Below are 16245 nucleotides of genomic sequence, written 5' to 3' on the forward strand. Positions count from 1 at the left end.
ATTTTGAAAAAAAAAAATCCATCCAGCTGTTGTGTTGCACCAGCCTGTAACATGTTTATTTGGACATTTTAACATGGCGTCTGTGAGGATTCAGTCACGTTTGGAGTCAGCCATTTGAGCTGCACTTTCTGGCACTTTGTGCTGGCTTCATTTTTTCAACTGCAGTGGTTGCTGCTTGCCACCATCCCACTAATGCCTGTTATTTCAATCTGCCTGTGAGCTTGCCTGAACAACTAAAACAGGTTTTTATTCCAACAAGATTGACAGAAAGCAAATAACTGTTTCTCTCAAGAAGTCAAACTATAATTTTAACATCTTCAGGCCTGCCAGTTTTACTTTAGCAAACATGCTGTAATCAAGACAGAGAATCAGTTGTTTTGATGTGTCCTCCTACCTGTGCCTGTTGCTGCCTGCACGTAGGGATTGATCATCTAACCTGGTTGTTTGTGCTCTTTGGTGCAGCTGCGCTTTCATTCAGTTTTTTTGGGATAACTCCCTTTGACATGTGCATGCTTATTTCTGGAGACATGTTAATCCCCTTCCTTCCTTTCGTCCAACCTCCTCCTGCTCTCTTTCTGACTTGGCGTATCACTCTCTCACTGTGGTTGTTTGTAATGAGGGTTTGGTAAGGGCCTTGTCCTTGACTGACTGTCTGTGGGAGGGAGCATCTGGAGTGTATCAAGAAAGGGTGGAGATGGGTGGATGAGTGGACAAAAGACAAAACACAAGCTGACCGCTGCTCAAAACGCTTGCAGGCACTGTGGGAATTGTTTTTGTGTGTGTGTGCATGAGTGTGTTTCTGTAACGTGTTGTTACCTGTGAGCTCGCTGACTATGTCTTCTCTGCTGGTGCATTCACTTTGGTGTTAAGGCATAATTTACACTCGGATCCCTCTAGTAGGCATTAATATTTACAGCAAATTTCTTTTCAGAGTGAGTCAGGAGGGGCTTCACTGCCTTGCAAAATTTGGCGTTAAAGTAGCATACATCTGCTGTCAAAGAGGCGTGACATGAACAACGGCACTACACTTAGCACTGGAGAGTGTCGGTGTATGCATGGCTGCACAGAGAGGAAAAGTGTTGGACTCAGAGAAATGGATGGAGAGAGCAGAGAGGGTCACTCAGCTGAAGTGAGCACTCCAGTGGCGGAGGGGACATTCATGAACTAATGCAGGTCACCTCTATAACAAGGCAGAAGAGCATTTACACCCACACCGTGGACAGAAAGAGAGGGGGAAAGAGCAAAAGAAACACATTCATATGCGCAAACACAATCCCGCCAGCCTCTCCTTCCATAATGACGCTTTGTCTACTATATTGTCTCCCCCTTTTCTCTCTCTGAGTATCAAACCACTTTCCACACAAACAGCAGAGGTGCCATCAGTAACGGAGAAGAGTGTTTCTCTTTATCTGACAGACCCTACTGTCACATTTTGGATGAATAATACACACATGCAAAGAGGAGGAGGATACAAGGGACAAGGGACAAAATGGAGGTAGAGTTATCGAGCAGAGCGAGTAAAAAAAATCAGAGTGGAACAGGAGGACGTAAGAGGCCAGCGTGCATTAACGCAGCACTCAGGCTCAGATTGCAGACTCAGCACTTCGTCAAACTGTCAGGGACAAACTTCGAGCATCTCAGCCATCGGATGGACCAATAACGGAGATGCTGTAGTGCTCTGCGCACATAGAGTGGGCTGTCTGAGAGTTAAATAAAGGGGCTTTTACTGCCAAGTGGACCTGCCAGTAAATGTCCCTCTCTTTTGTTCATGGTTGTCTCACGCACACACAAACAGACGCGCACCAGAGCCACGCTGCCCAAGCTCCAACTAATCTTTGAAAGGTGTGCATAACACACCACTTCAACGCTAATCTTAGGATGCCATGGTGAATTATTCAACATGCTAATGTCACGCAATGAGACATGCATGAAGCACTTTGAACGCTCCTCCATGTAATCTTCATGTACAGGTTTATCCCGGGAAGAAAGAGCGGAGGCGATGTAAGGACCTCTGTCCCCAAGGCCCAGCGACAAGAAACTAAATAGTAGAGGCATAAATATTAATGTCAAAAATAGTTTGCTCCGTGTTATTTATGCATGACTGTGCCCTGAAGCGGAAGGTTAATTGAATTTGGAATGACACTTTTGCAGCATTTGTGTCTGTTGCTTAACTGATATAAATCAAATGGTGCTTAATGAGGTCACATATAACATGTTAGTCAATCTGACAAACTGAAGATTATTTTTCGCAGGGCCAAGAAAGTAATCAATAATGAGTTTGCATGCCATCACGCACAGCTGGAATGGCACACCGTTTACAGCTGGAGTCAAACAAAGCCTGAAAGGTGTCTCACTAATGGACACTGTCAAAATTCAAAGGTTTAAACATCCCTGGCTTGGTGAGTTTAGCTTTCTTCCTTTAGCTGATTTTATCCCAATTGCCTCCAAAATTCCACTAGCCAAGCTTCCCAGACGTGCGCGGCACTAAAAACTGTTTATTCTGATGCCTGTGGCTGCATATAATCCTTAGCTGTCACAGTCTATTTGTATTCTCTTCTTGATACAATTCATATCACTCCAAATCCTGGAGAACTTCCATGGAAAAATGTGTGAATTTACTAAGAGTGACATAAAGACCAGCCAGTGGGTGAAAATGGATAGACAGACTGAGGGGTTTGGAAAGGGGGGAAAAAGAGAGGAGGGAAAGGAAAGCTTGAAGCACAGATTTGCGGGGTGTCCATCTGTGACTATAATCCGAAAAAATCTGTTTACAGAGCAGTCAGAGAACAGTAGGGGTGGGGTCGATTCATGTCATGAGACACAAATAATATAGTTTTCTTATTATTTGTTTTATTTATTGGGCATGCGACAGGATTGAGTGTGCTCACGGTGCCACAGAGTACTTCTGTGTTTGACTGGCAGAAGGAGAGAGACACAATGTATCTATTGGTGTTTTGGTGGACCGGGGAACCTTTTCAAATGCCCGTGTGCGAGTGCTGATTATGTAGATAATATTTTTCTGCCACCCTTTGTCTGGCTGTCAGTGAGAGAGGCAGGAAAAAAGAGAGGCCCCTTTTCTCTGGTGAATTATTGTGTGACACGCAATGGAAGCAAAAACATAAAAATTGTATAACGACAATGAGAAGAATTATTTATTTGTAAACAGAGGCGAATGCCGCGGGCCTCCCACAATGTCTTGTGTGTATACGTGTCTACAGCCCTTTAGTTGATTAGTATTGTGCTTGATGCAATCAGGCACTGAGCGTTTTCCTCCATTACCTCCATCTGTGCAAGCATCCTAATCTGAAGTCTGATGTTTTTGGTACCTCTGCGTGCACGACAAACTTTGGCCCGCGTTCAGTCGGTGGCTCTTGAACAGCACCGAGCGCAGACTGTGCCAGACTGAAGGAGCGGCAGCCACCACGGTTTTGGAATGCTAATGGAAAATTCAAGGGCTTCAGTTTTTGTGTGGGAAGCTGCCATGTGTCAGCACGCAACACTCAGCATTAAAGTCACTTTGCATGTGTGTGTCTGTGTGCGTAATTTCTTTGCCAGCTTGCTTTTTGAAGCACTTAAAGCAAATTATGGGAAAACACACTCCAGCATAAAACTCATATGCTATTCTTGTGCTTTCGCTCTTGATCAGGGTTAATGAGCAAAACCTGAAACAAAAGAGGAACACAGAACATATTAACTGCCCGAAACATGACGAAGGTTCCCTTTGGGACAAGCTATGAAAAGCATCAGCACGGCAAGTTTCAACAAATTGTGACAGTAACTGTTATGGCCTTTTAAAGTTGGGAAATTTGACCTTTAATCACAGTGCCCCATCAGGTCAATCAGTTTAATTTTTCAAACACCAGAATAGTGTGCCAGAGTGCATCATCACTTTATAGCAGTCATTAAATTTGACAGATGCACACAGCTGGAGCTCTCCTGGATTTTATTGGATGTGGTGGGAGAAAAATCAAAGAAAATGGGACTAATGGTTCCAACAACTTGTGGTATTTTACAAAAGGAAAAAAAAAGGATTAATTATACAACCGCCTTCAAAAGGGATACTCTGCAAAGTGCTTTTCTGCTTCAGTTTCACTGGAGCAAATCCATGTTTTATATGTTTTTATGGCCTCACAGCCTCACACACTATTTGGTTTTCAGTCCTTCAGAGAATATCTCATGATTACAAATTCTGTTTAACAGTCACTTTGCTTTTATAGCACCGACTCCGTTTCTCAGTTAAATTCTTGAGCTGAAATCAAAGTTTAAACTGAAAGCTCACGCACACGTCTGCCTGTTTTCTTTGCATTAAAATGAAAGCATACGCAACTGTTTCCTGTCTGTTTTTTCTAACCTCTTCTTTGTCTCTGCTTCTTCGTCTCACAGTGATGCTGCTGGACACAACAGAGTCTACCTCAGAGCTGGGCTGGATCACCTATCCAGATACGGGGGTAAGCAGGGAGCTGAGTGTCAATGCGTTTTCCAGCTGTTGCAGCATTAAAGCCATCTGTAGAATGTTTTATACACGTGTCGCACATGCTGATGTTTGAAGTGTCGGGTTATAATCGCATTGTTAGTCGGACCTTGTGCTGTAATGCTAATGAGGGCTTAAAACAGGATACTATGAAATAATACATTTAGTTTTATAACGTTTTTCACCACTCTGTCAGGCAGCTGGTGGTAAAGTTTAGACATTAAATCGATAATGGTGATAAATGGTACAGGACTGCAACTGATATTCGTTTTAATACTGATCGATTTGCTGTTTACACTCTGGATTTATTGCTCGGCACATGCGGGTTAGAAAATAATGGAAAGCCAAGGATGTTCATTGAACAACAAGAAAATCTTGATTGATTTTCAAAATTCATTAGATGCCAGTCACTAAACTCAGATAAAAGTCTTTTGGGTGAGGTTGAACAGATTGAAGATATTGGAAATGTCAGATCTGTAGACATGTCGTGGTGTCGGGGTTTTGTTTTGTCTGTGTTGTGTTTTGGTTTGTTACGCTGGCTGGTTTTATGGTTCTTCCAGTTTCTCTGGTCTCTGTCGTCACATATTAATGTTACCTTTCATGTCTCAGTGTTAGCCACGTTCATTTCTTTCTGTTGTGCCTCGAAGGTGAGTTTTCTCCAGAGTCTTGCTCTAGTTTTACTTCCTGTTCCGCTCATGCCTTTGGGCTTTTATTCCCCAACCTCACCATGCATCCACCGTGGATTGTTTCCACCTGTGTCCTTCTATCACCTGTGCCTTGTTATTCAGTCTATTAGGTTTGAGCTACTGTACATTCAGTTAATAAAACACTTTAAGACCAGAACAACAAACATATGCAGACAACTGCCTTCATGAATGATCAGTTTGTTTGGTTATCAACATCTGTTGATGAATGTAATCCACTCCCCACCATCTTTTTACTTTCACACATAAAAATCAAGCATGGATGGTGCTGTATTAACTTTTGTTTCTGGGACTTTTTGAACAGTGGAGAGATTAGAGTGACTGAGATGTGCAGCAGGCCTCCACAACAGCACTTGGAGTTTACAGAAGTCGCAGATCAAAGATTATTAAGAATTAGGTTATAAATGCTTTGTTGTTTAGTTATGTTTAGTTATGGCTTGAGGTAAGGATTATTATCTTCCTGAATGGCTGGCATATGTCACTGGTAATACCTCAAGAGCGCTGAACACAGTCTTAGACGGGGCAGGAACTCACCTTTCCTTTAAGATAACCTTCAAGGTCTAAATGCTCCCCCAATTCTTTTTATCTGTTGTTCTACTCCACTGTGTGTGTGTGTGTGTGTGTGTGTGTGTGTGTGTGTGTGTGTGTGTGTGCGTGTGTGTGTGTGCCGTCATTCATAATTAAACTTCTCAGATTCAGCCGTAGATCTCCCATCTCCCTTTTGAGTTGATTTGTATTCAAGGTTGTTGCTTTGCCTTGAGCTGTGTAAATATATGTGCGTGTGTGTATGGAGGTTTGGGGGAGGAAGGAGGAGGTCACTTGCGTGACTGTGCGAGGGTCAACTCCTGGGGGCCAATCCGATTGTTAAATTCATTCATTTCTTTGTGACTGCATCTCAGTTCTAATACGGCTCGTAGTTACACCCTTCCTACCGAAACACTACATTGATGCATCTATTAGACTCTGTTTGAAATGGACATCACCTGTTCAACCACAACAGGCTGAATGCTAAACATTTATTTGTTACTTTTGGCAGAAAAACAAACAAAACAAAACTGAGTTGACTCTTGTGACCAGTTATTGTCAGGATGGAGTCTAATAGCTACTAACCAACATCTGGCAGGAATACATTACCACCCTCGTCTGGCCTCCAGTGTCAGAGCATAATTGTACATGATGTTTGAATAATTAGGGCCTAATGTGTGTTAGGAACTTGTGAACCATGATGGCAGCTGCTAATAGGAGAGCATCCAATTGTGTTTGAGTGTGCGTGTGTGTGTGCATGAGCAAGTCAAGCATTTGCATGAGTTTTTTTTTTCCTTTATAGTCCCTGGTTGAGAAGTGCTTCTGAGATGGAGATATGGTTATTTGACCCGGGGCATCAAGCTGAGAGAAGTAGAAAGACAGACCAAGAAAGGGGGATCGAGCGAGAGAGGTTGTGTGTGTGTGTCTTTGTGTGTGTGTGTTTTCTTTTTTAACCCCTTCCACACACCCGATCTCTTCTTTTGCTTTAGGGTTTGTGGATATTCTTTAATGTGTTTTCTCTCTTCCTGCGCTTTCTTTCTTTCTTTCTTTCCCATTTTTACAGTGTACTGACAAGCATCTTCATCTCTGCCTGTTTTTCCTCCCTCTTTTAATTTTTTCTCCCTTTGCCCTTCACAGCCACAGAGCCACTGGGTCTTTGCCTCATTTTTTTTCTTTTTATCCCCCAAGTCAGTCTCCACTCTGCCCCCTTATTTTTCTTCAGTGTCAAACCAGCAGAGACTTCCAGTCTCACTGCAGACTTTCCTTTTTATTTTTTTCCCACCCTCCTGTTATTTTCACTCCCTGCTCTTCGTTTTTGTGTATAAATATGCGCATGTGCCTTTCTCTGCTTGCGTGTATCTGTGTCTGTGTGTCCACGGTTGTGTCCGAGGCCCTGCCCCTCCCTGTCCTCTGTCACTGCAGAGGTTGCGTGGCTCTCTGGCATTTCGGTTCAAATTAAATCACAAAGATGAGTCGTCCCTATAACAATTCATCCGCCCCCTCCTCCCCAATCTGGCCCGTTTTTTTCCTCCTCTTTTTCTTTCTTTCCTTTATAAGAGAGGAAGAAAACAAGACTTGGAAAAATAGGGAAGGGGGCAGGAGGCGAGGTGGGAGTGAGGTGGGGGTTTAGGGTCAGAAAACAAATGAAAGCTGTGTTTTTTTTCACAAAGGTACAGAAGCGAGCTGCACGCGATGCCACACACGAACAACGGCGGCTTCTCTTTCCACCTAAAAGTCCCTGCCTGGCCACATACTCAGCATAGCTTTTACCGCACCGACCGCCGCGTGTCACAAAAAAAAAATGCTCATACACTCATACACTCTTTCTGTTTGCTATTTTTCCCACATTTCTACCTCCACCATCCGCATCCCTGCATCCCACCATGAGCTCGGTGTGATCCCCCTCTTTCGTCCGTTTTCCCTCATACACTGGTCTGACAGAGTGAACCAAAGCCTGAGAGAGAGAAAACTGCCCTTTCACTCCATTAGACTGACAGCGACTCCGGCTCTTTCTATCTGCTCACTGATCTTATCATTATTTCAGCTGGACCAAATATGAATGCACTCTCTCATGGTGCGATGCTCAGTAGATTTCTGTTCACACTGGCTGTCAGAGCCACACAGAGAAAGAGACATAAGCATGCAGAGATACACTAACATGCACAAACAGTGATTCACACACTCTAAATACACCCTGATAGGGTGTCAGGACCTTTTGTCCTCTTGCCATTGTCATAGGGAGAATAATGATGATGAGGCCTAATACATAATTCCTCTGTGTTACAACAGAAAAGGCCCTGCTTGTCACTCAGGGCTACACAGGCTTAAAGCAGATCCTTTTCATCCTTCAACGCAACGCACTGTATAATTGGTGAAACTAAAGCCTGCGGCTACATTAACATTTTGTCTCATCTTACAAAGTCTCATCCAGAGCCTTGTCTCCGGGCTGCTTCATTTTCTCCATGCGCGACTCTCTTTTACTCACATCCATTTGCGCATCTACCGTGGATTTATCTTCCCTAAAAATGCAACAAAATCTGCTGATTTTATTGCACAACAGCTGCCCTAAGTCAGGCACACAAGTGTCTGCCACCTGTCACATGTGAACAATGGTGAACATGCAAATGCCAAAACTAGTGCGAGAGAAAAAAGCACGTGTCACTGTATAATACGCATTAATTGCTATTATAATACAGCATTATACTAATGTAACATATTAAAATTGCAAAGTGCCAGCATCGCCCGTGAACTTCTTTCTTTCTTTCCTTTAGATATGTCAAGGCATGAAAAAAAAGTTTATCTCTTTCAGATGTGTCTCTGATAATTCGGCCTCCACCTCAGAGTAACAGCTGCGAATAGAATTTATTTTTCATCTGAGCGTCGAAGAAATTCTAGCATCAATATGTCTTTTCACAGGCGTCCTTGTTGCTCTGTATTTCGTACTTTGTACTAAGGTAATGGTCCACTGACATTATCTTCTGTTGATTAACAAATATAATCAGTGCAGACTTTTTGAAAACATACATTGATTATCCTTTTTTTTAACATGAGGGATGACGGTCATCGCTTCAGTCCAATATCTCAACAAAGTTTGGGTGAATGAAAGTACAGAAATCCATACTCCCCAAGGCTTCACAGCTGAAATTACTGGTTAACACTGCAGTCACACCAGGGAAAACAGTGGCTGAAGACCAGAAGTACAACAACTGTGACGATAAAATTATGACCTTAATACCTTTGGTTGCTTTGAAGATGGGGACCAGGTCATCTTCAGAGTGATTTTGGTGTGTCAAGAAGGTGATTAAAAAAGGTCTGCTATCAGTTTGCAACAGAATGGAGTCAAGTTGGCAGTTACATGCAGTTAGTTTGTGATATGACATCGATGAACTGTGACTAGTCTTGTCTACATACACAAGTCGAGTCAGAACCTCACAGATCTGAAACAGAAATTTAGAAATTCCTCCACAAACAGAGACGCAGATGCTGCAAAACTGCAAAATCACACTTTGCACACTTTGATATAGGAATATAACCAGAATACAACTGGTGCAGTCTAACCCGGACTGAATGCAACATGTTGGGAATCTGTCTGCGTTTATAAATTAGGTCGGAATTACTTCCAAACCTTCGCCGATCTGAAAGTGAATGTAGTCAGTCCAAGTCCTGACCATGAGTGTTTGGAGACAGGTTCATTACGTGCATTAATTATTATCACATTTGATAAACCTTACTATAATGAGCATATATATGTCTGCATCTATTCTCAATAGGTGGACCAATCTGATCGTCACATACAATCCCAATTCTTGTATATATTATGTTTATTTCAGCAACTTTAAGCATGTTTAGTTTTCACTCATGAGGACAAGACTATAACATTTAAATTTGTTGCAAGAATCCGTAATGCAATTTTCATCAATAATAACTGTGTAGATCCCTCGTTGTCGGGTCACAATCAGGTTCTGCAACATTTAAAAGCATGCATACAACACAATTTTCAAAAATACTTCAGTGTAGAGACAAAAAAAAAAAAAAAAAAAAAAAAACATTACAAAGATGGTGAAGTTGAATATGTCAGTTAATGATAGCTTTTCTGTGTAATGTCATCATGCTACCATGCTAGAATAAGTACCAAATAATAGCTAGCTAGAATGCCAATGTAAGCATTTAGGTCAAAGTGCTGCTGTGCATCAGTTCCTCTCAGTCTTGTTAAATGTCACTTTTAAGCACCACAAACAGGCAAAAATCACCAAAACCCTAAAGCCTCAAAGGCTTTACCACAGTGAGAGCTGAACCGTCCCTGTTAACACAGTTTTGTCTTCAACACCTGAAACATGTTGCTCTAAATGAAAGGCTGGAGCTGTTTAATTAAATTACTGTTCTTTTAATCATTGATTAAGTAATTAGAGAGCCTACTCTGCAGCACTATAGAGGCGACCTAGATCAGTGAGGACAGAGGAAAAAAGCTTTTCCTTTGATATTACAGCAAAAAAAACAAAAAAAACCCAACTGCTCTATCAGACTTATCTCAAGTAGCCTCTATAGAGAACACCCAGTGAAGGACAAGGCTGATGTCAGCAACAGCAGCAATATGTTCAATATTTACCTTGTAAAATGTAAACCGCCTTCTAAGTCATGAGTAAGATTCATGGCTGTGGAAAAGTCATAAACATACCGGCGTTTTAACAGTTTATACAGGCCTATTCTGGAGCCCTGTGCTTATAGTTTTATTTCTGTTTTGCTGAGCTCAGTTTACACAAACTCATAATATTGTTTCTGTCTTCCAGTGGGATGAGGTCAGCGTCCTGGATGACCGAGGGAAGCTCATACGAACCTTTGAAGTCTGCAATGTCAACCAAAATCCTCGTCAGCAGGACAACTGGTTGGCTACTCCTTTCCTGTACCGCCACTCAGCTCCACGGGTGTTTGTCACGTTGCGTTTTTCTGTGCGAGACTGCGCGAGCCTGCGTTCACCGTCGCCCGCCTGCAGGGAGACACTCACTCTATACTACAAGCAGGCCGACTCCCAGAGGGAGCTGGAGAGGACTTGGGTAGCTGAGGTAAGGTGACACACTGGAGGAGCTGCGATAATGCATTTAATTCTAAAGATGATGTATTATACTGTTGTTAATTTTCTGTCAAATAGTTTTACAGTGGTGGCTACTCATATTAAACATGGGCAGCTTCAATCATATGGGAGCCAAAAGCTCAGCTTCAGGCTGCTCTGAGTGTTTAGCTTCAGGCAGTTTTTACTAGAAGTTGGCAGCTAAAAACTGATTGTTTCAGACAGAGGATGGACTCGATAGGCTGCACTAAGATCCAGGATATGATAAATATCATTATTTTGAAATGTGAACAATGCAAAGCTACATTAACAGAGTCCAAGAATAATAATCTGGAGTTGGAAAAGGGCCCTTAAAGTGTATGTGGTTAGCACCAGAACTTAGCAAAAGAAAAGTTCTAAAAGAAAAGCTAATCTGATGGCTAAATTCAAAGCATGTGCACCACATGGGCTAAAATGTCCTTAGCAGCACATGTTTGACTTCTAGCTAGCTGGAAGGACTGCATGTCATGTCACGGCTGTCTCCTGCTGTGTTTCCTGTCTGTCTCTACTGCAAAAATGACCAAAAAGATGAAGAAAGGTTTCTCCTCTGACGGGCATGTTTTGAAATTTTGTTGCCTAAGCTTGTGCCACTCGTGCATTTGCCTAAATTCAGGTCACAGGGCTTAACATCCTCACAAGCCCAACAATTAATTTGGCAGCAAACAGTCACCCAGTTCTGGCAGTATTTCTAGAAACACTCTTCTAACATCTGGATATGAAACAAACTCATCTGATCTTGGGAAAAAAAAGAAACTAGCAGCAACCCAAGTAGTGGACTCTAACCTAGACATTTATAATAAAACTAATCTTCGATTGAAAATAATCCATCTGTAAGTAATGTTTAAAAAAGGTCAAATTATAGTGATAAATAAATTACATATGTAGTATTGAACAGACTAAATGTGGCAACTGTAACAACAGTGAGTATTTATTCAGGCTTTTGTGTTTTATGACTGGTAATTAAAGATTTCAGGTTGGGGTTTGATGGTCACATGAAAAAGAAAGTTTTCATGTGACTCTGTGTAGTCCTGTAGAAACAGTGCACCCAGAAGACGTAAGAGTTGCAGCAAGGCTGCAAGTCAAATGTATTTGATTAATTGCTCAACAACAAGTGTGAGCAGCTCAATAAAAGCAGATGTTTTGGCAGTTTACTGCTCTAGAGCATTCAGGTGTGTGCTAAGATAACGTCGCAATCTTCTCAGGAGTGGATGTTCCAGCAAGTTCGAGGTCAGACCATGCAATGCTCAGAGAAATGGTAAAAACCCAAGAACTACATCTCTGAATCTACAGGCCTCAGTTAGTTAAAGTTCATGACATTTGATCAAGAAAAAGACAGAATACTGGCTTGTTTAGAAGGATTGCCAGGAGAAAAGGCTCTTGTCTAAGCTCGGCTCAGGTCTGCAAAGTTACATGTGAACAAACCACGAGACTTCTGTCAAGCATGGTGGAGGAGGGGTGATGATTTGGGCTTGTTTTACGGCCGAAAGGCCTGGGTACCTTGCGGTCATTAAGTCGAACATTAATTTCTCTGTATAGCAAATAGTTTGGCACAGCAGCAAATCTACAACAGAATGGCTGAAAGTGAAAAAAATCAAAGTGTTGTAATGGCCAAGTCAAAGTCCAGATCTGAAATGCTGTGGAGGGACCTGAACAGAGCTGCCTGCAAATCTTAATAAACTGAAGTAATGTTGTAAAAAATAATGGGGCAAAATTCCTCCACAATCACAAGCGAGACAGAAAACTGTGACCTGTTAGCACAGTGGCACAGTGGTAACCACACCCATAGGTGTGAATGTGGGAGTGAATGTGAGCACGAATGGTTGTCTGTCTCTGTGTGTTAGCCCTGCGACAGACTGGTGACCTGTCCAGGGTGTACCCCGCCTCTCGCCCTATGACAGCTGGGATAGGCTCCAGCGCCCCCGTGGAAGCGAATGGATGGATAGATGGATGTTTTTCACTGACTCCATCAGTGTTGTTTATTCTAAGTTTATTCTTTTGCATATTTCATCCAGATGAAATAAACGTTGATACATTAGATAGAAACTATCAAGACTTTTATGTTACATTCAACAAACATACTGTAACTCTAAATAAGTAAACCACATATAATAGACTAACAATGACAGATTAAGACGATAAACAGCCTGTTAAGTCTTCCTAATCACAGATTTCCCACTTGGAACTCTTTCACCACTTTATCTAGTGTTTACTCTAGCACTTAGCAGTTTTATACAAATGTAATAGTGGGTTTACAAAGCTTGTTGCAAGGCAGTCACGTCGCAGTTTGCGTGCACTAATCCTAACATGCTGGGCTGCAGACTGCACTGAGATATCCTGTTGTTTGTTTTGGTTTTGTTTTGCTGCTCAGCATCCTCCAAGAACTACACAAACACATCAACTGGAAATCTAAAAAGTTGAGTAACTAATCTCTAATTGAGGCTCATATGGCCACAGTTGATTTGAACAAGTGTTAAATCCTGACTTTTTGTCACCGCTTGCTGCAAGGCCACCTGCAGACGGAGTCATTAAACTCGAGCTGTGTTGGTGATTGATTGTTATTCCCCTAATGCTCCATCAAAACAGTGAATCCTATCATGTCCCATGGTACTGAGCAATTGTATAATCACTGATTGTTGAAGAAAAAGTGACACCATCCTCAGACTACACTGGTGCGAAGCACAATCTAGTGTCACTGTGGTCTCCATAAATGTCACTTCAGCCCCACTAATTACATCCTTAACACATATAATGACCGTTTTCTACGGAGTGCGGAAAAATCTCTGAACCCCACGTGTTGTCAGTGAAGACTGACACTTCCCATGTGATTTATTTATTTATTTAAGCACTTAGCGTTGTTGGTGTTGTTTAATTTAGTGCTTTTCCTCTGCTGCTTTTCGAGCTACTGAGTCTGTGAATTGCCTGAACTACATCAGGAGACATCAGTGGGAGGGATTCTCTGTTTGTATAGATGAATGCGTTTCTCCTTGGGGAAGTCAAATGCTTTTTAAAAATGCAAATCAAAGCCTGATGAGGAATCAGAGGAGGGCTTTAGAAGAGCAGGAAGCAGTGCAGAGATGAAAGTCTTTACAGGGACTTCAGCACGAATCCCCACTGGGACCTGCACAGATCTTGAGTCAGTGATTACACTGCATACTAAACTACTTCATAGTATGCATATGCCTGCGACTAAAAAAGCACGATCTGAGCTTATCTTTAATCTTACCATGTGTTACATATTTATATGTAAACCAGTGCCTCCATAATTTCCCCCTTGTTTACTTGATGTCAGCCACACTCTCTTTAAGCTATTTTGTTTCCTCCTGACCAATAATTATACTTTTTTCTTGGTCTCCTGTCTAATTTGTGTTTTCTCCAGCCATCGAGCGGGGAGAGGGAGACCAGGGAGGGCTGGGTAAAGATTGACACCATCGCAGCCGATAAGAGTTTTTCCAAGGTGGAGCCCAGCTCACCTCACCAGTATCAGCCCAACAGATACAGCCGTATCAACATTAAGACACGCAGCTTTGCCCCCCTCACACGCAAAGGGTAATTGTTTCTGTACGACACTTTGTTTCTCATGATTTAAAAGCATCACTAAACCTTATGAATGCTCTCTGACCCCCTTCTTCTTAGATTTGTCTTGGCCATCGTCGACAGCGGAGCTTGCGTTTCCCTCATGGGGGTGTCTATCTTCTACCGCCGCTGTCCAGCCACGAGCCTCTACCTAGCTTCGTATCCACCGACTCCCTCGGGTGCCGAGCCAACTGCTTTAGTGCCTGTGACTGGGACGTGTGTCCCTCACAGTAAAGCACAAGGAGACACGCCCCCTCGCATGCACTGCAATGCTGAAGGAGAGTGGATGGTGCCCGTCGGTGGATGCGTCTGTGATGAAGGTTATGAGCCGAACCTCAATGGATCTGCCTGTCTGGGTGAGTCCGGTGGACACTGTTCAGGTTGACGGACACTAAAGAAATCAATGCTTCTTTGACATATGCTTTTATAAATGTCACAGAGCTGTGAGAGACAGATTTTAAGAAAGGTCAAAATCGCAGATATTCTTTTATTTTTTCATATATTCTCTTAGTTGCTTGAATGGTTGAATGATCTATTAAAGTAATCGTGTGGTGTTTCGGGTAATGCGCTTATTCAAAGCTGGCTGCCTGGCAGGACTCCAGGAGGTCACTGTGGCTGGTGAAGAAAAAATCTTGCTCGAAACATCTGATAAACCCACAAACTGCTGTTGCAATGCTTTGGTTCTAAACAACCTGAGCATTAATTTGTGAGTTTTAGAGGTAATGATAGATGCAAAGAGCAAAAATTGTCGCCGTATAAAACTTAAGCTCCAGGCTTGATTTCCTGCCAGCTCTCCTTTCTTTTTCTTTCTTTTTTTGTGATATTTGTTGAGATAAGCATCTGGATCAATACTGAATGGAGCTGCTGTCACCCTGATCCTCCGCTGTGCTTGATGTAGAGACCAGAAGGAGATGAGGGCAGACTGGTCAGGTCAGGATAAGATGAGATGAAGAAGGACGAGACAATCCAAGCAATGGATCTGGAGGGATTTAACAACTGCATCAGGACTTTTAAGGACAAATACAGAGAAACTGTTAAATCAGAGGTACTATATTGACTGTTTACTGTTCCAGTGACTTTCAGTGGAGAGGCAGACCGATAATACTGAGGTCAGCATTTGCAAAACTGGTCAAAAAGTGTTGCGCTTTTGAAAGTGGGTGTAAATAGTAGGGGCAAGAAGTGGGGAAAAATTTGATAGATGTCCAGACGGACACGAAGGGATGCAGGGAGAGAGCAAGAGGAGGGAGAGAGTCATGGAGAGAGGGCTGTGACACATTTAGGTCATAGCGATGTAATGGCCACTCGTCTGTGAACAAGTGACAGAAACCGCAGGGGGAGAGAGAGAGTGGAGGGAAAATAGGGAGACGTGGAAGGAGAATGAAAGATAGGAGGATGCAAGTTAATGACTTTAAAGAACTGAGCAGGCAAAAAAGTACCGAGGGCGTGACGGCAGGGCTGTGCGACTGTCTTTGTGCGAATGTGTGAGTACACACAAGCGTATCTCGCCGGGACGCCGATGCTCACCCCGTCCACATACGTCTGAGGATTACAGTCAAAAAACTGTATTCTCACAGGAATTTCAACGACTGTAATTCCTCAAGTCTAACTAATGGCAGCGCAATTAATCCTCCAATCCTGCCAAGTCAGCTGTGAAATGTGTTCATGCTCTTTTTGCTTTACATCTGCACCCGACCTGCCACTTGCGTTTGTCTCTGTTTGATTGATATCTACTGACAAATCACTCCTCGAAGCTGCTCGGCCGCCGGAGCAAAGACTTTTCCAGTGACTGTCTCTGAATGATCAAACACGTTGCGGCTTTCTTTCTTTCCTTTCTTTTTTTAATGATTATGTTTTGTTGGTCACTTCAC

General features: G+C 42.6%; 1 protein-coding gene across 1 annotated transcript in view; it reads left to right on the forward strand.

The window, feature by feature from the left end:
- The window catches only part of ephb6 (eph receptor B6), a 43800-nt gene that overhangs the window by 6559 nt on the left and 20996 nt on the right, over window positions 1–16245 (forward strand). Inside the window, exons 2-5 of the mRNA XM_087848250.1 lie at window positions 4384–4448; window positions 10488–10760; window positions 14181–14350; window positions 14438–14733. Of these exons, the coding sequence (XP_087704376.1) occupies window positions 4384–4448; window positions 10488–10760; window positions 14181–14350; window positions 14438–14733 (804 nt within the window). The remainder of the gene's footprint in view (window positions 1–4383; window positions 4449–10487; window positions 10761–14180; window positions 14351–14437; window positions 14734–16245) is intronic.

This window comes from Neolamprologus brichardi, chromosome 11 (genome assembly GCF_056152115.1).
Source record: "Neolamprologus brichardi isolate AB-2024 chromosome 11, ASM5615211v1, whole genome shotgun sequence".
In the NCBI taxonomy this organism is placed as follows: domain Eukaryota; kingdom Metazoa; phylum Chordata; class Actinopteri; order Cichliformes; family Cichlidae; genus Neolamprologus; species Neolamprologus brichardi.